Source organism: Penicillium verrucosum, assembly GCF_028828655.1.
Source record: "Penicillium verrucosum strain IBT 35672 chromosome Unknown utg000004l_segment0_segment0, whole genome shotgun sequence".
Classification (NCBI taxonomy): domain Eukaryota; kingdom Fungi; phylum Ascomycota; class Eurotiomycetes; order Eurotiales; family Aspergillaceae; genus Penicillium; species Penicillium verrucosum.
Window position 1 is genome coordinate 250,602 of NW_026643213.1, and position 19,868 is coordinate 270,469.

At 47.0% G+C, this 19,868-nt stretch overlaps 10 protein-coding genes across 10 annotated transcripts; 4 read left to right on the top strand and 6 right to left on the bottom strand.

The window, feature by feature from the left end:
- Window positions 1-32: 32 nt before the first annotated feature.
- Window positions 33-251, bottom strand: N7516_009584 (uncharacterized protein; the record flags this gene model as incomplete). Its single annotated transcript, XM_057222303.1, has 1 exon — window positions 33-251. The coding sequence occupies one exon, from the start codon at window positions 249-251 to the stop codon at window positions 33-35; it is 219 nt and encodes a 72-aa protein (XP_057069524.1).
- Window positions 252-1,610: 1,359 nt separating this feature from the next.
- Window positions 1,611-2,541, bottom strand: N7516_009585 (uncharacterized protein; the record flags this gene model as incomplete). The annotated part of the gene is made up of 4 exons (XM_057222304.1): window positions 1,611-1,786; window positions 1,855-1,925; window positions 1,977-2,135; window positions 2,195-2,541. The coding sequence occupies 4 exons, from the start codon at window positions 2,539-2,541 to the stop codon at window positions 1,611-1,613; spliced, it is 753 nt and encodes a 250-aa protein (XP_057069525.1).
- Window positions 2,542-2,949: 408 nt separating this feature from the next.
- On the bottom strand, window positions 2,950-5,057 carry N7516_009586 (uncharacterized protein; the record flags this gene model as incomplete). Its single annotated transcript, XM_057222305.1, has 2 exons — window positions 2,950-3,467; window positions 4,433-5,057. 2 exons carry the CDS (start codon window positions 5,055-5,057, stop codon window positions 2,950-2,952), a joined length of 1,143 nt encoding a protein of 380 aa, XP_057069526.1.
- A 993-nt stretch (window positions 5,058-6,050) lies between these two features.
- Window positions 6,051-6,314, top strand: N7516_009587 (uncharacterized protein; the record flags this gene model as incomplete). Its single annotated transcript, XM_057222306.1, has 2 exons — window positions 6,051-6,205; window positions 6,239-6,314. The coding sequence occupies 2 exons, from the start codon at window positions 6,051-6,053 to the stop codon at window positions 6,312-6,314; spliced, it is 231 nt and encodes a 76-aa protein (XP_057069527.1).
- Window positions 6,315-7,024: 710 nt separating this feature from the next.
- Window positions 7,025-7,564, bottom strand: N7516_009588 (uncharacterized protein; the record flags this gene model as incomplete). The annotated part of the gene is given in 3 exon segments (XM_057222307.1): window positions 7,025-7,159; window positions 7,172-7,476; window positions 7,549-7,564. The coding sequence occupies 3 exon segments, from the start codon at window positions 7,562-7,564 to the stop codon at window positions 7,025-7,027; spliced, it is 456 nt and encodes a 151-aa protein (XP_057069528.1).
- Window positions 7,565-8,294: 730 nt separating this feature from the next.
- Window positions 8,295-9,920, bottom strand: N7516_009589 (uncharacterized protein; the record flags this gene model as incomplete). The annotated part of the gene is made up of 1 exon (XM_057222308.1): window positions 8,295-9,920. One exon carries the CDS (start codon window positions 9,918-9,920, stop codon window positions 8,295-8,297), a length of 1,626 nt encoding a protein of 541 aa, XP_057069529.1.
- A 1,609-nt stretch (window positions 9,921-11,529) lies between these two features.
- On the bottom strand, window positions 11,530-12,801 carry N7516_009590 (uncharacterized protein; the record flags this gene model as incomplete). Its single annotated transcript, XM_057222309.1, has 8 exons — window positions 11,530-11,572; window positions 11,624-11,760; window positions 11,833-12,008; window positions 12,061-12,129; window positions 12,189-12,242; window positions 12,309-12,409; window positions 12,461-12,550; window positions 12,617-12,801. The coding sequence occupies 8 exons, from the start codon at window positions 12,799-12,801 to the stop codon at window positions 11,530-11,532; spliced, it is 855 nt and encodes a 284-aa protein (XP_057069530.1).
- A 1,242-nt stretch (window positions 12,802-14,043) lies between these two features.
- On the top strand, window positions 14,044-14,659 carry N7516_009591 (uncharacterized protein; the record flags this gene model as incomplete). Its single annotated transcript, XM_057222310.1, has 2 exons — window positions 14,044-14,192; window positions 14,248-14,659. The coding sequence occupies 2 exons, from the start codon at window positions 14,044-14,046 to the stop codon at window positions 14,657-14,659; spliced, it is 561 nt and encodes a 186-aa protein (XP_057069531.1).
- Window positions 14,660-15,464: 805 nt separating this feature from the next.
- On the top strand, window positions 15,465-16,640 carry N7516_009592 (zinc-dependent alcohol dehydrogenase; the record flags this gene model as incomplete). Its single annotated transcript, XM_057222311.1, has 3 exons — window positions 15,465-16,115; window positions 16,188-16,542; window positions 16,594-16,640. 3 exons carry the CDS (start codon window positions 15,465-15,467, stop codon window positions 16,638-16,640), a joined length of 1,053 nt encoding a protein of 350 aa, XP_057069532.1.
- Window positions 16,641-17,617: 977 nt separating this feature from the next.
- On the top strand, window positions 17,618-19,299 carry N7516_009593 (aldehyde dehydrogenase family protein; the record flags this gene model as incomplete). Its single annotated transcript, XM_057222312.1, has 4 exons — window positions 17,618-17,676; window positions 17,741-18,942; window positions 19,011-19,080; window positions 19,149-19,299. The coding sequence occupies 4 exons, from the start codon at window positions 17,618-17,620 to the stop codon at window positions 19,297-19,299; spliced, it is 1,482 nt and encodes a 493-aa protein (XP_057069533.1).
- Between the last annotated feature and the right edge of the window lie 569 nt (window positions 19,300-19,868).

Sequence of the window (19,868 nt, forward strand, 5' to 3'; positions counted from 1 at the left end):
TCTTTGCCCTACCGCCACCATGTCTGTTATCTCTACAGAAGTGGCGTTGCTTTTCCAGGACGAGGGGCTTCTAGGACCAGCAGCAAGCGCACAATATCAGTAACGGCGTTATCTAGCCCAGTAACGTCCCAATCATCATCTTCCTCGAATTCGATAGATCGCACTATCTTTTCGGCCACCTTTGTCAACGTTTCACAGGACGAGATCGAGGTTCCCCAAGAGCGGGAAAGTCGTGAAACGTACAAGTTCATTGGTTTCAACGAGGAAACCGCCAGTAAATTGTGGGACCAGTATCTAAGCCGCCCGATTGATAATCCCTTAGACCCCTTCGACTTTATGGATTACGCTACGTCCCATGTGAGAAATCATATGGTACCCGATGTGCTCTCTATTACTGACGATTGGACGCCAACGATGACTATCCTCGGAATCAGTGAATGTCTACAACTATCGATCCTTTATCCAGACTTTGATGATGTGAGACTCAGTGTTGGGTGCCTGGGTGCCTGGGTGTCTGAGGCATATGGCCCCATATGGGACAGATCCAGTCTCTCTCTCTCTCTCCTTCTCTCCTTCTCCTATCTGTCCATCCGTACACAGAAAAATCCTACCTTGTTGTTTCTCCAATCTCAACTCCGTAGGATCTCTGTTAGAGAGCAACGGCAAGTTGCAAGTTCTGGTTGTTGGATTCGATTGAAATGGCCTTCAAAACGCTCGTGGGCCTAAATGGCCAGCTGCGGCAAGAAATGGAGCGGAGACAGCAACTGGCGGTACTCAGTGGTAGAGAAAGGTCGCCGCCCGCTACACTTTCCGCCCCAATTTTCAGGAAAGGATCTCTTAAATCGGCTACCAAAGAGACAGAGTGGAAGCAAACTCAGCGGGGTAGCTAAAAATAGCAAACAAACACAAAATCGTCTGATTGTGGTTTCCCTAGATACCATGTGATTATGTCCAAAGGTTGTATCGTCTGGCAGAAAAATCTCTACACCTTGACAGATCGTTGAGAAGTGATCCGAAACTATTCGCAGTTCCGAAAAAGGAAATTCTTGGCGCTTAGCAAGATGCGAATCTGGTTGTGTAAGACAACCATAGGTCCGAGGATATATCAATAGCGAAACACCCTGGCTCATAACCTGTTAGAATCTACAGTCTAGTACATGAGATAATGAATGCACAATATGTTGTATTGTGGTGATGAAATGTTATGGATAAGTTATGGAGAAAAGGAAGAGAACTAATCTACTACATAGAGGCATGTGGAAGTATGTGATAATGGGTCGTGAGATAGTTCAACACGTACCTAGACAATATCGCTGATACACTGATAAAGCCGCTCGGTAGGGAGCTATTCGAGAGAATTCGCTCTGTAATAATAGCAATAGGAATAGATTGAATGGGATCAATTGAAGGTTCTAAATTGATAAATTGAAAGGGTTTCAGATTGAGAGCTTATTTGGAGGATTCGGGTTTATGCCTATGTTGTGGTGGTGGTCTTAGGCCCCACACCGGTACCCTCTCCCTCCTCTCTTTCTGGACCCCTACAACTCCGTAGCCGTCCATCAAATTCATGTATTCGACCACTGCTATTCGACAAATAACCAAAAATTCAGTTAACGAGTAGTGTATCCACCGTTGGCAAAAATAGTCTGGCCGGTAATCCAAGCACCATCGGTGCAAAGGAAGCGAATGATAGGAGCAATGTCCTCAACCATAGTAAGCCGGTTGCCCATGCCATTTGCTTTGTGGAATTCCACGGCTTCTGGAGATTCCTCTCCGTAGAAAAAGGCTGTTGGGATATAGTGTTAGATTATTTGAATGAGCAAAATATTTCATCGTTTTTTATGATAGACTTACGTGTATCCATTGGTCCCGGTGCGATGTTGTTCACACTAATTCTGCGCGCCTGAAGCTCTTTGGAAACACCCCTATGGTATTATTAGCTTGGGGCTTTGGTCCACCCAAGGATGACAACATACCGAGTAAAGTGCTCGACGGGTGCCTTACTACCAGCATAAGAAGTATAGTACCCGGTAAACGCTCCTAGGAGCGCAGTCACAATGCTGATAATCTTTCCGCCATCGGTCACATGAGCAGCGGCCTCCTTAAGAACGAAGAACGCAGTCTTGGAGTTCACCCTAGATGTATAATTAGCCAACCATAGCAAGAATTCGTAATTCACTTCCCCATCACTTACGCGAACATCGCATCATACTCCTCTTCGCTAATCTCAGTGATAGGCTTCTTCAGAACTTTGCCGACGGTGTTGATCACAATATCAACATGGCCGAAGTCACGAACAACGTCTTGGAACAGTTTCGTCACTGCAGCTGCAGAGGTCAAATCGCCTTGGTAGAAGCGAACTTTGATTGAAGGGTGGGTTTCCTTGAGAGTGGTTTCTAGTGCCAATGCGGCCTTTTCACTGCCGGGTGAATGATAGTGAAGGGCCAAATTGACGCCCACGCTAGCTAGCTCGAGGGCACTTTGAGCTCCAAGATTCTTAACACCGCCGGTGATAAGAGCGACTTTAGTAGAAGAAGCCATTTCGGTATTGAAGGTAGGCTGTAGCCGTAGAAGTTTGACAATCAAAGTTTGTGACAATTGAGTAGCAGAGCTGCAATCTCAGGTAGGGATATACCCCCTACTTATATATTTAGGAGCAGCTGAATCGGCTGTGATATAGTTGCAGTATCCCATTATGTCCCCACATTCCGCATTAGTATGCGTTATCCGCAAAAGGAAATATGTGGAGTGCGATCGCAAACCCTATCGCTTTATTGGTCGTGATATGTGGGTCGCGCATTGGATGTGATAACCTTTTTAGGAAGTCCCCACCAAAAAGTCCCCATGGACTATGTAATACGTTATGTCCCGACGTCATATATATAAGCGATATGGAACATGGAATTCATTTTCGTTGGCTCAATGGAAAGTGATCGACTGTTCTGCCGATCAGGAGCTTGCAAGAAATTGACCAGGATTAGGATCTGGCGGAGGTTGAATCGACGAAGTGGTATCCACTAGGAAATACATCGGCGATGCATACAAGAAAGCGGAGTTGCGGTCAATCCAAACTACAATCCGATGGAGCAAGCCATTTAGCCCTAGTGATGTGAGACCCCCCCGTAAACCAATGAGTCGCGCAAGACCTTGCATGTGAATATAGTAATTCTCGAGACTGCCAAACATGGCTTCATAGCTTGCCATCTTTGCTATAGCCCCTATCAAAGCATCATGTACAGTCTCTGGCCGTTGAAGCTCAAGGCTGCGATTGATGGATAGTACAGCTTCGTAGCGAAGACCGAGAAGGTCGATTTTCATATTGCCCGGAGAACCCTGAAGGGAGGCATAATGCGATGCAGCAAGAAGCATAATGACAGAGAACAAAGCGGGATCGGTCATCACCAATGGAAACCAAGCTGTCCTCAAGAGGCCGTGGTTCCCAGGCAAGTCAAGCTCGGGGATATCGACTGCCATGTGTGTCAAGTCTTACCATGTTAACAGATTCAAGCTCACACTTGTCAGATCAACTCAGAAATTGACTTACAGTGATCGACAAGCAACGGAGTCCAAGATTGAACCGAGATAGGATATGATTGGAAAGGATCAACCCTGAGTCCTCCTATTTGAGGGGATATCGGGACTTGTTTCAGAGAAAAAGGGTACAACTCCAGGCTGGTTTCACATTCCAGACCATTCACACCTTGAGGACTTAACGAGGTCTTCTTCCGGAGTCGTTTATCTCGACGCGCAGATCGCTTCCATTGATATCGCGTCACATGAGACCGGACCTCGGGTTCTTTGGCCAGCTGAAGGGCGTCCTTTGGCTTTCTAACATTGATGAAGACAAAGTCCATTCCAATGACTCTATACTGTGGTGGTGTGGCACATCCAACCGCCTGTTGGTTCAAGAAAGATTCGGCCTCGGATTTACTTGTTATCCGCGGGACTCTATTTATAGATTAGAGCGGCTCCGGAGCGTCTACTTCAGCAAGCTTACTTTAGCAAATTGCCTAACCTTGGAATATGTACCTAGGTATATCTTCAAAATCTTAATAATTGCGCGTGATGCGACCGACCACTACCACATTATTTTACCATGATATTCCATGTATACTCGATGGTATATGCAGCATTTGATACCACAATGTATGACCCTAGATCAGGCCAAATACGTGTATCGGTCCCGAGGAATAACCCTTTTGTGCTATTTTGATATAATGATACTAGTCCATCTGTGAAAACACCTCCAGCGCCTCATCTAACCTTCCGAATATACCGCTATGCCACCCCTTCAGCGCTTCCCACTCCTCCCCCGGCAACATGCCTCGACACATACGCAACCACCCTCCAACAATAAAATCCGCATAAGTCACCCTACTCCCCAACAAAAACGGCCCACTCGGATCGGTCCTATACAACTTCGCAAGCCCACCTAGGGCCTCCTCAAACGCCCTCAATAACTCCACTTTCTCCTCCCCATCAACCGCCAAAGCCTCCCACGGCACTCCCACTCTCTTCGAGAACATCGCCTTGCACTCCTCCGCAACAGCAGGATCAAAAGGGAAACCTTGCGCAATCACACGCGCATTCGCACTGAACACAGCATCGACATTCGTATTAAACTTCACGTACGCGGCAGCAGGTCCCTCCACTCCCTGTGCCTCCGCAATTGGCGGGTGATTCCCCAAGTCGTGTGCAAACACGAAGTCCAGCTCCTGCGCTGGGAACAAATCCCCCGCCCCCGATGACGGATATTGTTCCTGCAGGTATGTCGCGATTTCAAAGGAGTCACCGACTATGCGTCCGGTTGCAGGGTCCGAGAGAACGGGTAGGGTGTGGTAGGGGGATCCGTCGGCGAATTTGCGCGAGGCGGGGATTTCGAGAGGAGCGCGGACGGAGGTGATATCGAGCAGGGGTACCCAGGTTGTTTTGTAGGGGATGTTTTTAAAGTTCAGGGAGAAGCGGCTTTTCCAGGGATTTGGGGAGCAGGCGTGTTTTGTGACTGGAGGTGCAAGGGCGATGTCGTAGAAGGTCATCGGGGTCGTAGAGGGTGACATTGTTGTGGTTGAGGTTGTGGGTGTCACCGTGCCCAGAATTTTAGAGGAATTGGAGTTGGAGGGGGTGATTGAGTTTGATATACTGTGTGGAATGGCTCGAACTGTTCTGGGTTGTTAATTGATCTCTGCAAGATCAGTTAGATATATATATATATGTACCAATTGGTGTGGAGGCCTGGGGGCGGGGCTGGTTGAGTCATGAAGACTCATGCGGAATGTGGGGAATAGTGGCTCGTATGTGGATACGTAACACGATGTTCACCATGCATACATAGTGACTCAAATCTTTTGTCTGATATATTAAGAAAATGGTACAAATATTTGGCCAATTCAGGCGAATGCCGTTCTACTATGAAGAAATGGACGAGGGTTGAATCAAAGCCAGGAGGAAGGATATTCATCAGTTGGTGGCTGGTGAGCAGTGGGATCTCGAAACAAATACACCGCCTTCCCTATCCAGTTTGGTACAAGATTCGGACCAACAGAACCATGGGGTACGAGTCTCGTATCCCAAAATCACACAACCACGAGATTCGGTTTTGAGATTCTGCATCATCGAAGTACAATGTACAAAATACATGTGATTTGCGGGTTGAACAGCCAAATCGGCCCCTAAACCCACCCCGGGCGCCCTGGGGCCCCGTTTTCAGGGGCAAGGATTGTCGCTTTTTTTGACAGCCAATGATCAGTGACACTGGCGGGTTGGTGGATAGTACACTCATATTATCAGCCCCGTGCTAGCATCGGACCCCTGTTATGATGGACGGAACTGGATCGTCATTCGGTTAGGGCAATAGCCCGAATGATGTTCGATTCTTGGTTGGATCAGTGCGGAAGCTATAAAAGCCCCTACAGGGCTGTGTTCGGGTCGATTTTACAATTTCCGTCCTGTGACCTTGGAATCTTCTCTTCGTTTCTGATTTTCCTCTCCGTCTTTCCGTTGAAAATTTACAGATCTATCTCAATCGAACAAGCCAACTATCCTCCGCTATCATGGAGCCGCCCAGCAGTGCCAGTGTTTATAGAAAGGCCGCCGAAAGCGCTATCGGCACATTTGTGATCTTATTCGGCGCCAATGAGATAGATGATTACATGAAAATCAAGGATCAATACCCGACGGCGTGGAGCACTGCAAATATGCTGGTATTGTTTATATTTTTTCTATCGCACAGCTTTTACAGAAACCCGCGATGGCCCAGAGAGTCATGCAAGGGGAAAGTCGAGGCTGCGGAGAGCGAGAAGAGCTCTTCAGTTTGAAGTTACCAAGAAACACTTTGTTTCATTCGCTACCGCACCATCTCTCATTTCACTCGCGCTCGCAGTCCTCTCAGGATCGAGTCCTTGGGCCCTCAGTAGCTCTAGCATGGCATTCCCTCTGAAATAATGGCGTCTTTTCTCTCTGGCTCTCTCTCCTGTTCACTTGCTCAATCCTGATCCCGCGCCCAAATTCCCCACGTCCTTTACCTCCTGCTCCGTATCCGCTGCACGCTCCAACTCCAGTGCTGTGATAAATTGACAGACAAGGGTTGAAGCTGTTAACCGTCCGACTACTCCCAATGCATCTAATGTTCCAATGAAAAGGACCGAAGAAAACATCACCGTCCCGAAAGAACATGGACAGCACCAGCGATATTTGATAAAGAATAGAAGATTCTGGGCCATAAAGGCCAGCCCTTCAACCCGCTCCGAATATCCTCAGATCGCTCGACCGACGTAGCCACTACTGCCAAGAAAATTGGAACCAATGTGGTGATAACCCATAAAAACTCAAGATATGAAGACGTGCATTTCCAGCTGACAATCGTTTGACGACTAAGAGTCCAAGCGTTAAGAAAAACGTTGACTGCCGCACCAGCCGCGATCGAATATTTTAGTAAAATAATCCATATTGACTGTGTCGGCGGTTTCCTTTGTTGCGTAGGCTTCTGCATACGGTGACAAAAAATGCAATTAAAAGCCCAGCTAATCTAACTAAAACACCACATCTCCCCAGAAGCAAAGGCGTTTGCGTCGATAGGCTTCATAGGATTCGTCTTTGCCCACGGCATCCCGAAAGCGATCGAAGGCGCGCCTAGGACACACAAAAGCCCCAGGAGAGGGCGCTGAAAACATACTTGAGCTTTGTGGTTCAGGGTTGGGCCCATCTGTCCTAGGACTGTTGGTGCAAGGCCGAGTAGAACCAGCGCAGATGACATATCCGCCTTGTCGATTTCTTGGGTATTGTTGTAAATGCAGCTAGCCAAATTTTTGCATGTCATTGAGCTTTTTGCGCCCAATATCTCGACAGCGTCCACATAATCTTTGAGGCAGGTGGGGGCCTTTCCTTCTCCTGTTACGGTCCATCGGTAGAACAGATACCAGTGCTCGAATTGCTTGGCGTTAGTTCCATGAACGAAGAGAGTTATGACACTCGAGAGAACTAGGAAGACTGTTATTGAAATACTCCTGGAGTTCACTACATAACTAGTATGTGTTGCCCAAGCATAATTACCTGGTAGCCACCGCATAGTGAGTCCACAATAGGATCCACTAAGATCAAGATCTATCCCAGGCGTATAAATTTCACAGGGGGAAAGGCGGAATGATCATGATCGAATCAAATATCCCTTGGTGGGGTTTGCGGCTGAACAAGCTAATGCCAAAAGAGATACATTAGGACGCGCCACAGGCGCTTATCCCGAATCCTGAAGCAATTACAGAGTGGAGGGATAAATAACTCTTAGTGAAGATGCCGTTATTCCATCTATCATCTCTGATAACTAACTGATGAGCAATCTATGATAGATTACTACTGAGAGGGAAAAAGTAGAAGAAAGATTCTTAATTGCTAAAACTAATTATGCAGGGGTTTATATACCCTGCAAACCATCTGAACATAAACAACAAATAGCAAACAAAAGAAGGCTCAGTCTGTAGCAAACAATCATGCATGCATGCCTGAGGGTTCAACACTAACGTTATCTATAAAAATAAATTTCTAGCGAACATATAGTAGTTAGTATAAACTAACTATACATATGTAGAAGTTGAAGGCTCTCGATTATATATATTGCATGAAAGTGGTAAATTATGTAAATTACAGTGTATTAAAGCTTGTCGTCCAATGAATTTCCGTAATATACTGTAATTTACTATCCATTCTGGTATAATACTTTTGCTTGAGTTCGAGGTTTATCCATTTAATAATGATATTGGCGTCTTTGCATCTCGAAATAGATATTTTTCAGTCTTCTCAGCCTAGTCTTGGTACTTCTTTCGCCAGTAGAAACGGCGTAGAAGTGGTAGCACATCGTCTCCCAAATGTTCTTGTTGGGCCAACTCTGCCTGCTTCTCTGCCTCGATAAGCTTCTCTTTCAATTCCCCAAATGGAACTCTCCGCCGCTCTAAAGCCTTTAGCATCATTCGCACTAAGCTTATGCACCCCCTCCTCGCCACCTGTCCTAAAGGGGTGATGCCAAGGTTTGTATGAGTTCTGAGGGGGTCAGCTCCTCGATCTAATAATAGCTGGGATAGATTGGACATTCCCGTGTGAACATCGTGCAGAGGGGAGTAGGACCCCCCTTCGACATCAATCCCATGTACAATGAGGGTATCCAGAGTAGCAGCCACAGCATCCCAGTCTTCACTTGGTGAATCTACCACTCCCATCAGGCTTTTGTTGTCGATTGTAGTTAAGCTGCCTACTAGTCCTGTCTCGAACAGAATAGTCAAGGATGACGTGTCTGACCGAGACAGTATAGTGTGCAAGGCCCTCCCAACTTGGGGACTCCCAGGCACGACTTTATAGCCGCTGTCAAGTAGATATTGTATCATCGCTGCTCCACCATAGGTGGCCGCCTCAAAGAATGGGTAAAAGTCCGTACCTAAGCGGGGCTCTATGAATAAAGCCCTCTGTTGTAAGATATTCGCTGCGGCCAGACTTCCAGTGCTTAACGCTCTCATAAACACTGATTCGCAGTGAACCTCCTCGACACCATACTCTGAATTTAGTCTAGGGTCCGCCCCACGATCGAGCAATAGTTCAAGTATTTCCGGCACTTGGACAGCTTCAAAAAAGACCGGCGTATTTTGTGGGGGGATTCGGTGATTCGGATCTACCCCGTGGTCCAGGAGTATACTGACAATCCGCCTCTGGGAGCCGTCAATTGCTGCTAGGAGCGGGTATGGTTCTCTTCTATAAAGCAATGATTTGTCTGAGTCGATTGTATGGTTGAGTAGTAGCTTGAAAGCGCCGTAATGACCTCGATGGGCTGCCAACGTCAGAGGCAATGGGTATCCCCTAGTGGAAAGATAACTTGATCCCTGGAGCTTTCTTTCCATGGCCCATTCCCGATTCTTAGGGTTAGGACAATTGGACGAGCAGCCCCGGTCAAGCAACTCCTTAATTATATCTTCCCAGCCACACGCCGCGCTAACTAACAGTAGCTCCCTATGGATATCGTCATCAGGCTCACCGTGTGCGATGAAGGCCGGAAGATCCATAGCGTTCCGAAGTGTATCAACTACTGCATAGTATTCGCGTTGTGCAGCCTCGATCAATGGACGTAGACGCCAACCTATCATAGTTGGCGTCGGAGTCGTCCCATGCTCTAGGAGAAGCTGAACTGTCTCTATATGACCTCCCATAGCTGCCATACGTAGCGCACTACTAGCTTGTAGAGGAGACTTCTCTAGATTGGGATTCGTCTCCAGTAAGAACCGAACAACTTCGTAATGGCCTTCAGCGGCTGCGTTAACGAGAATACCCGCGCCCCACCACGCCCCAATATGGACATCACAGCCAAGGGAGACGAAGAGTTTAACAAGCGACAAATGGCCATATTTTGCAGCTACTAAAAGTGATGAGACATCACGACCATCCATAGGGTGTACAAATTTGATGCCAGGGGGACCCCATAAGAAAGTAAGAGCCGAACGACATCTTCATGGCCACCAGAAGCCGCTAGTATCAACAGACAGTCTACAGAATCCCTATAGACACTAGCACGGAATCGAAGCCAGCTTCCAGTTGAATTTGGATCGACCCCGTATTCCACTAACAGCCGCACAATAGGTACATGTCCAAACATACAGGCGAGCGCCATCGGAACCCACTCTTGGTCGCGAGTGGCATGTGGAGAAGCTCCAGCTTCCAGTGCATATCGCGCAGTTGCTTCCGAGCCTTTTGTCGCGGCCCACTCGAGAGCACAACCGCCCCAATAGCACACGTTAAATCGGTATAGGGAATGATTTAGTAGTAGGTAAAATCGTCTGCATGTTTGAATGAGTGCGTTGATGCAATACTCATCATCGAGAAATTCGGATATCAATATTAGAATCTCCGTTGGGAAACCCAATATGTGCATGTTGAGGAAGAAAGGAAAGAGTCCCGATGTAGCTGCCTAAGTTGGATGCTGATAGTTGGAGGGGTCGGGTGTGTTGTAGTGAATACTACTGTTTGTGGGAATTGATTAAACTAGAAATGCAGGGGGTTATATACCTGCTAAAACCATCTAAACATTGCTGAATCTGTAGCAAACAATAGCAAAAGGCTCAGTCTGTAGCAAACATGCATGCAAGCATGGGAGATTGTTCAACAGGGTGCTTGGAACGAGAGAACGATGCACAGGTCACACGTGTCCCTGCAGATGAGGTACAGTTGTTGTTCTCAGAAGAGTGAAGCCGTGGCAATAGCTGTCGGTCGACTTGCAACCACGAAAATACTGGTAAAAGGTCGGATGGCGATGGCGAGGCTATCGTGAGATGATGGCGATGATGATGAACACAGCGATAAAATAGACAAGCGAATGAGGTATGTAAAAGACTTAGGATATGTAGACGGGTTGAAGGATGCATGGCTCCGGTGTGGTCTCAAATCGTAGCAGATAGTCAGAAAATGCAAGTTTATAGGCCACCTCATTATCGTTTTGGTCCCTGGCGAAATCATCTACGCGGAGAGATACCTAGATCTCAGGTCCAATTGCGAGAATAAGTCGCGAGGCTGATGTTATTCATACGGCCCGAATAGGCAATTCCCGGACTTGGCGGGAGGTGTTAGACTGCAGTATTTCCACACACAGGAAGAACTGTTGCTCTGCCTATAGCTGTCATTCTATTCTTCAGTTTTATAGCTCGGGCAGTGTATCTAAGTACCTAGATTTTCTACATTCTTAGGTCAATTCATAGGTCAAACATTCAAGAAAGAATATATTAATTTTAGTGGTCGCATGTTTGCACAAGTAATGTGCGCAGGTTTGGGAAGCTGACCTGGGACCCCACAGTAAAGATGGATATCCCTTAGGCTTGTATCATTGCCTAGATCACGCTCCACAGTAAAAAAAAAACTAGTAAAATAACATGGAATCAACAGAAAGCGGGGCGGCCGGTAGGAAGCAGATCTGGCCCACGGAAGCGAGCCAGAAGCTATTCCGCACATCCCAGACGGCCAGATATATCAACAAGTAACACTGGATTCATCGTATGAGATTGGACCCTAGTGAAGGGAGGCTGGCTGTTCAACATCATCTCCCTCTCCTCTTGTACTATGTTAGAATCGGGAAGCACTCGATAGCTGTTAGGAGACTCACTTGTTCTGATTGCGAGTCCAGAATGCCGCCAAGTCTCCAACTGGCAAAGAGCATGGGAATCCTATGGACTCAAACAGTTGAACAATTAACAGGTAGAAGCCGAGTAAACTAGCAACAAAGAGCGAAGCTCCAGCACCCTGAGGAAAAAGGCCAAGTCAGAATCCAGTCAAAATAGAAAGTAAATCATAAAGATTCGGATTGATACTCACTTTTACACATCGATCACCAACTGCTGCATTCCCCTGGCCTAGTTCCCAATAGGCCCCCGACAGAAGAAGGAAAACCATGAGCAGGGAGAGGAAAATGAGTGTGAATACCACATTAATGCGCGTTGCACATATCATGAAAATTAACATGAGAACAGCCATAGTTATGAATAGAAATGCTGGTGTTGTTAGAGACATTCATCGAATTCGAGGGGCTTTTTTTCCACTTACCATATGTATTCATGAAGCCTTCACTGGCTAGTCCGGCAGCTGTATCGGTGGTTGACGTGGAATACGGGGCTACAGAATATAAGCAAACTGATAGCTCCACTTGGATGGAATGGTGTATTCAAACTGACCGGCTGCATTGAAAGCGGGAACCATTGTGGCTGCGAACGCAAACCAAAAACCGCCTTGATAAAGTATCAGCAATATGAACGGGCGATCGGGGCTTCTCTCAATAAGATAGAAAAACATACCAATAGTTCCAAATACAACACAGGGGAAGGTGTTTCCGATGATGAATTCAAGAACACTCGTAATGAGCAACAAAAGACCACCAAGGAAGATGATAGGACCGCTATTCAGTTCATTAGATGAAGCTCCCAGGCCGATTTCTTGGATGTCTCACATAAAAGCAACTCCGTTTCCACTGGCTCCTCTCCAGGCCATCAGACAACATGAAAGGGGGGTGGTCGTGATGACGAAACCTCCAAGCGCTCTGGATATTGAACAATGAAGTTAGATTAAAATGCCATGCTTAAGATGATAATGTTGGGAAACTCACAAAGGTGTCGGATTTCCAACTTTCCTGGCTATTGGTGATTGGCGAACCCTCATGGGAGTCAAATAAAGCCTTTCAAATTGTTCAGCTGACAGTGTCACCGATGTTGGTACTGTGGCGAGACCATTGTGCTCCCTGTTTTGAAAAGCCCCCTTCGACTCGTCAGTTTGACTCATGTCGCTGTCCATTTTGTTTTCGCTGAGATGTATCTCTACTACCAAAATGCAGAAGAATATGTTAAAGTAGGTAATGAGAATGGAAGCTCTGAGAAACGGGCCTTGTAGTTCTTCAACATCTGGGGATGGTGGGACTTTTTAACCCTTCCCCAGACTTTCTGGCTGGTATGAACTGTGGGGTATTTGATATTCGCTTATTTTACTGTTAAAAGGGGGAAAGCATAATCATACTCCTTTCCACCGCATCCAATCAAACCGTCGGTGTGAGATATATTGATTTGCAGCAAGGTCGAATAAGCCCAGAACACGAAGTGAACCCAATAAAGGGTCAACGTAGACAGTGGATCCACTGGCGAAACTAATCCGGGGTTGACCAATGGGGCATAACGATATGCTGTGTCCCGTATGCACCGGCTTCTAACCATGGTGATCGTTACCTTGGCTGAATTGATTTTCTTCCCGCTCGCAAGGCAAGGCTGCCATTGAAACTCTCGCGCCGGGGCTTCGGATCCCCAGAGATGCGAAAGAGTTTTATATTTGACTTTCTTTTTGTGTGGGGAATGTAGATCAGGGATCTTAGATGGAGTTGAAGGATTATTTGCCAAGAGTCGACGCGTATGGTTCGGTCCATGCGGATCCGAAATTTCATGCGGAGCCGCACGGCTAAAATCAACCCTTGGAAGCTGGTTGAAGCATTTTCCAATATTGGCATTTTCCAATGTTGGTGATATGCCCGTATTACCTTGAAGTGGAAGACAGCTCAGATGTCCTGATCTGGGAAACGGACCCAACCATTGTGAATCCCAACTAGGCTGCTCGTAATGCGGAGCCGCTCAAATTGACGTCTCAAATTCCACATGGCCTTAGATATACATATTACATTGATGAACACCTTGGTGACCGTATCTTTTGGGGACCCTTGGTGTTAGCGACTTTCATAACGAACCATTCACCTCAGTATATATACAACCTGGTAACGATAACCCTGACACTATATCTCGCTTCCCTTGAAGACCCCACACCACGAAAATTCAAGATTACGAGTTTGAGCATGGCATCCCGCAACGAATTCCAGATCCCGCAACCCCGCAAAAAGGCTAGGAGATCTTGCTTGTATTGCCAAAAGGCCCATAAAACATGCGGTAAGCTCAAGGATTGTGCCGTATTGCCTCGAGCAAGCATATTTTGAGAATAATAAACTTACAAGATACGGTAGGAAATGAACGCCCTTGTGGGCAATGCGTGAAACGCAACATGGGATCGCAATGTGTCGATGGAATCCGGAAACCGCCCAAGTATCTCAATGAAAAAACGAAGAAATCACGGAAGGATGGGTGTCGCGGTGTGACCTCTCCGCAGAAAACCCGGTCTCAACGAGATATTTCCAATACCACAAGTTATGGGTCAGTTTAATTCTCCTCAAGGTCTATCGCATCACTCTATTAATACCGAGTGTAGCAACAAGATCATTGAACAAGAAACCAGCGATAAGGGACATATCAAATACTACGGAAGCGACTCAGTTGAGGAAGTCTTCGATGAAGTCATTGATCCAAATTTTTTCTACACCGAAAGATCGAGTTTCAAATTCCGGAATCAACCTACTGAGCTTACTATCGCTAAAGGGAATGACAATTTCCTGACTTTTTTCTCAGATGCTGAATTTGCGACGTGGTCAGAGAGATCTTCCAGCGTATCTGAAGATAGTGAGGAAGGGAGGTCACACCAAGCTCCAGACGACAGCTTGGGAGACAGCTTGGGGGAGTTACAAAGACGTGCAAGAGACGAACCATATTCCGGATTTGCTATCAGCAGTGGGTGGTCGAGCACATTCTTTCCACACGAAGTTGAAGAACCCAATAGTTGCTGATTATGGCGAGGAGAGTTAGCTCTTTGGTGATCGATTTGCGGGCGTTTGTCTTTGCCAGAATTTCCTCGCTGGTCATTTTCTTTTTTACTTGTATAACTAGCGATTTGAAGCCCAGAAATGTAATTATACCAATATTCGTATAAAAACCCACGGTCGCTGAGGCTAGTATTGAGCCTTGTCAAAAGTACTATTTTTAAATTTATCTGTTGTATTAGCGCCAACTTCCCCTGCTCTAGTAATTTGAACCCCTTTCGGATGGTTCATTTCTCCACAAACCATCCCCAGCATTCATTTGTTCAGGCTCCTGAATACCCTTAAGCGCATCTGTGATCCCGGAGATCGTCCTGAATGCGGACAAAAGATCATTTCGGTTCAAAACATTGCATCCAATCACATTCGCTACTCGTGCGGCTCCGCATGGAGGGCCGTGCGCGATCCCCGCAAAGCTTCCCCGCATTAACCTTCGAACCTCACTGCGTTCCAAATTGACGTGTATGATGTTTGAGGCGAAGGTCAAACATCACTCCTTCCCAATCAATTTACTCGGTACCCACTACGTATCCTGAGTCTTCCTAACCATTGATGCATTCCGGTGGGCCGACCGAAGTTCACAAGATGGTAGGAAATCTGGGAATAGAAGCGACAGGGTCCACCTCGCCTTCTGTTACCCCAGACATCCCCACCCGGGACATTCAGCTATAAAGCTGCAATTGAATCCCAGAAAACAATCTTCAACAGACCAAAGAACATTTCTTTATTCTACCCACTTACAACTCATCCCAAACTTCATTTTCATCTCATCAACATGTCCGTCCCCGAGACTCAATGGGCGCAGGTGGCCGAGAAGATCGGAGGACCACTTGTCCTGAAGCAAATCCCCGTTCCTAAGCCAGGCCCTGATCAGATTCTGGTCAAGATTCGCTACACCGGAGTTTGCCACACCGACTACCATGCGATGATGGGTCACTGGCCCATCCCAGTCAAGATGCCTCTGGTCGGTGGCCACGAAGGAGCTGGAATTGTTGTCGGCAAGGGTGATCTCGTGAACACCTTTGAGATCGGTGACCACGCTGGAATTAAGTGGCTCAACGGCTCCTGCTCTGAGTGTGAATTCTGCAGACAATCCGATACCCCTCTGTGCGCTCATGCGCAACTTTCTGGATACACTGTCGATGGTACCTTCCAGCAATATGCTGTCGGAAAGGCTACCCACGCTTCTAAGATCCCTAAGGGTGTTCCTCTTGATGCAGCGGCTCCAGTGCTCTGCGCCGGTATCACTGTGTACAAAGGATTGAAGGAATCTGGTGTTCGCCCTGGCCAGACAGTTGCTATTGTTGGAGCAGGCGGTGGTCTTGGATCACTTGCCCAGCAGTATGCAAAGGCCATGGGTCTTAGAGTGATTGCTATTGATGGAGGTGACGAGAAAAGGGAGATGTGCAAGCAGCTTGGAACTGAGGTATGATTCCAAAACCACTATACCCCGATATTCCTCCACAGCGAACGTCGAAGCTAATGAAAACAATAACAGACTTATGTCGACTTTACCAAGTCCAAAGACCTAATTGCCGACGTGAAGGCGGCAACCCCTGGTGGTCTTGGTGCTCATGCCGTTATCTTGTTGGCTGTTTCAGAGAAGCCTTTCCAGCAAGCCTCGGAATACGTTCGCTCCCGAGGAACAATTGTTGCCATTGGATTACCCCCCGATGCATTCCTCAAGGCCCCTGTGGTTAATACCGTCGTTCGTATGATCACTATTAAGGGAAGCTACGTTGGAAATCAACAGGATGGCGTTGAAGCTCTCGACTTCTTCGCCCGGGGCTTGATCAAAGCTCCATTCAAGCTGGCACCTTTGAAGGACCTTCCTAAGATCTTTGAGCTTATGGGTATGTCAAGTTCTCCCACTTATATATGGGACTCAAACTAACTTCAAATAGAACAAGGAAAGATTGCTGGCCGCTATGTGCTTGAGTTGCCAGAGTAAATGGGGATTCATGATTGATTACACGTGATACGAGCACGGATTTTGCACGAGTATGTTGTATATAGGTGTGTTGTATATAGGTGTGGAAACTTGCGTGCGAGTTTATGTGAATATAAATTGAGATACTGAAATTAACTCACTTTGAACGATTGATACACAAGAAACCATTTAAGACACCGTATCATCTTGCTCTGCCATTCCAGATCTGGCAGACGTTGACTTTAAGTTTTTAGAGCTATTTTCTGCATTTCCTTGGTCTCCACACACACTCGGGAACTGCAAGCAAGGTTGTCATCGAGTTAGTCATTGCACCCTGCCGACCCAGCCGTGGGCCCAGTATTTGGGGTCCGGGTCCAAGGAGAGAATACGTCGTACCTACCATGTGTTAGATTAGGGGATATAACCAAATTGCGGTGGATGAGCTCGCTAGATTGCGGGTAATACTGGATAAAGAAGCATAATACTGATACGAAATAAATATCTGCAGTCTACTAAAATAAAGGTTAAATTTCTATGTATTTGGGTATGAGGGAATAGTTGAGAGCAAATTGTTATAGTCAACTGGTGATATGAAATCAAGAGGATTGAATAGGACGTCTCACTTTCTCTGCAGCCAGTACCCCACATTCACTTTCGTCACAGGACACTTCCAAAACACGGGGTTGATGGATTCCCCGCTTTTAGGTCCTGACTATGTTATTGGTCCGGACGAAGGGGAGTGCACCGATGTAAATTAAAGGGAAAGCTGGGGTACTGGAGCGGAGCCGCACCCCCCCACACAGCGAGAAATGTCGGGCCGGCGTTTATCGAACTCAATGCTACTTCCCCGCGCTGTGCGGCCCCGAGAATTCTCGCCACCAGGGTCCTTCTCATTAGCCATATAAGAGTACCTGGTATCTCACTTTCTAGCATTCTCCTATATCTCAGATATCTTACATTCTATTAAACACCTCTTATCTGACTCTTATTCTTCAATCATGTCACTTTCTCAAACTGTCAAAACTCCGGCGCTCGCATATGAGCAGCCTTTGGGACTGTAAGTTAGCCCAGACCACAAGAAAGCTCACTTCGTCTTTCGACGATCTAACATAACTTATCAGATTCATCAACAACGAATTTGTCAAGGGTGTGGATGGCAAAACCTTCCAGACAATCAACCCTCACAATGAGAAACCTATTGTGGCCGTCCATGAAGCCACAGAAGATGATGTCAACATTGCTGTGAAAGCTGCTCGCACTGCACTGAACGGAGAATGGAAACTAGTCACTCCGTCCGAACGTGGTCGTCTTCTTACTCGTCTCGCAGACTTCATGGAACGCGACATCGAAACGTTGGCTGCTATTGAAGCCCTCGACAATGGCAAGGCAGTGACAATGGCCAAAGGCGACGTTACCGGCGCTGCCGGGTGTCTGCGCTACTACGGTGGCTGGGCCGACAAGATTTACGGTCAAACGATTGACACCGATCCCAATAGCTTGACATATACGCGCCACGAACCAGTGGGCGTGTGTGGCCAAATTATTCCATGGAACTTCCCGCTCTTGATGTTTGCTTGGAAGATCGGCCCTGCTCTGGCCACTGGAAATACAATTGTCATGAAAACCGCCGAGCAAACACCCCTGTCTGGGCTCTACGTGGCTAAGCTCATCAAAGAAGCGGGATTCCCTCCCGGAGTGGTGAACGTTATCTCAGGATATGGAAGAACTGCCGGTGCGGCGATTGCCTCTCACATGGATATCGACAAGGTCGCTTTCACTGGATCGACTCTGGTTGGACGTCAGATCATGAAATCTGCGGCCGACAGCAACTTGAAGAAAGTGACCCTCGAACTGGGTGGCAAGTCGCCGAATATCGTTCTTCCTGACGCAAACCTAGAGGAAGCAGTTGAATGGGTCAATCTGGGAATTTTCTTCAACCATGGACAGTGTTGCTGTGCAGGCTCTCGCATTCTTGTTCACGAAGCTATCTATGACGAGTTCCTCCAGCTTTTCAAGAAGCGCACAGAGCAAAACAAGGTCGGAGACCCATTCAATTCTGAGACATTCCAGGGACCACAGGTTTCTCAGATCCAATATGACCGGATTATGGGTTATATTAATGATGGAAAGAGTGCTGGTGCCACGGTGGTCACGGGTGGCGGTCGCCATGGCAAGGAAGGATACTACATTCAACCCACTGTCTTTGCCGATGTCACTGAGAACATGACCATTGTGAAAGAAGAGATCTTCGGACCCGTATGCACAGTGCAGAAGGTCCAGAGCGAGGAGGAGGCTATTCAAGTCGCCAATGACACAAACTACGGTAAGTACTACCCGATTTCCCACATTCAATCTGGTTCCCACGGTCTAACGATTAATAAAAAAAAATAGGCTTGGCCGCAGCTGTCCACACCACGAACATCAACACTGCCATCAGAGTGTCCAACGCCGTCAAGGCCGGGTGAGTCAATTAAATTGAAGAGTGGTTCTCCAGGCTGCATGAATTTACTGACATCTCTCTTCCAACAGAACCGTGTGGGTTAACAACTACAACACCCTTCACTACCAGATGCCGTTCGGTGGTTTCAAAGAATCGGGAATAGGCCGAGAGCTTGGATCGTACGCCCTAGAGAACTACACCGAGATAAAGACCGTCCGCATCCAGCTTTCCAAGTCATGAGCATCAGATCTCGGAAAGGATTTTCAACTGCTGTTTTACGTTTCCCATTTGTACATATCATGGAAACTCAACTCTACAAACATACCCAGTGCACAAAATGTGTAGGTTTCAATCTGTAGGCGATTTTGTCCGTGGTAGAAGAAGAAGTCATCGTCGACAGTGACTCGACCAATCGGCAAAACATATACCCATCAATTAGTTGGAGGGCTTGTTCATTAGATCGGGATAAAGAGAAATTGAATCGGCAGTCTTGTGAGGGGCAATTGTACAGACTACCCCTTAATGTCGATCAGAATCCCTTGGCTGCCTGACGTATTCAGCTGGGCGATCATATTGAAGACGGATCTGCCTGCCGTGAGCTTGTAGGGTAACACTGCGGCGGATGGACCCGAGACATGCATTGGGGGTTTCATACGATTGGCTCGGTCTCGGTAAGACAATTCTCCGGTCTGCTTCCATGACTCCGCATAATCCTGAGCTGTCGTGTAACATTAGCCGTATACATACTCTGGGATTGTTTATCCTTCAATAAAATTATTTTAAAATACCACACACCTTGTAGTATCTGT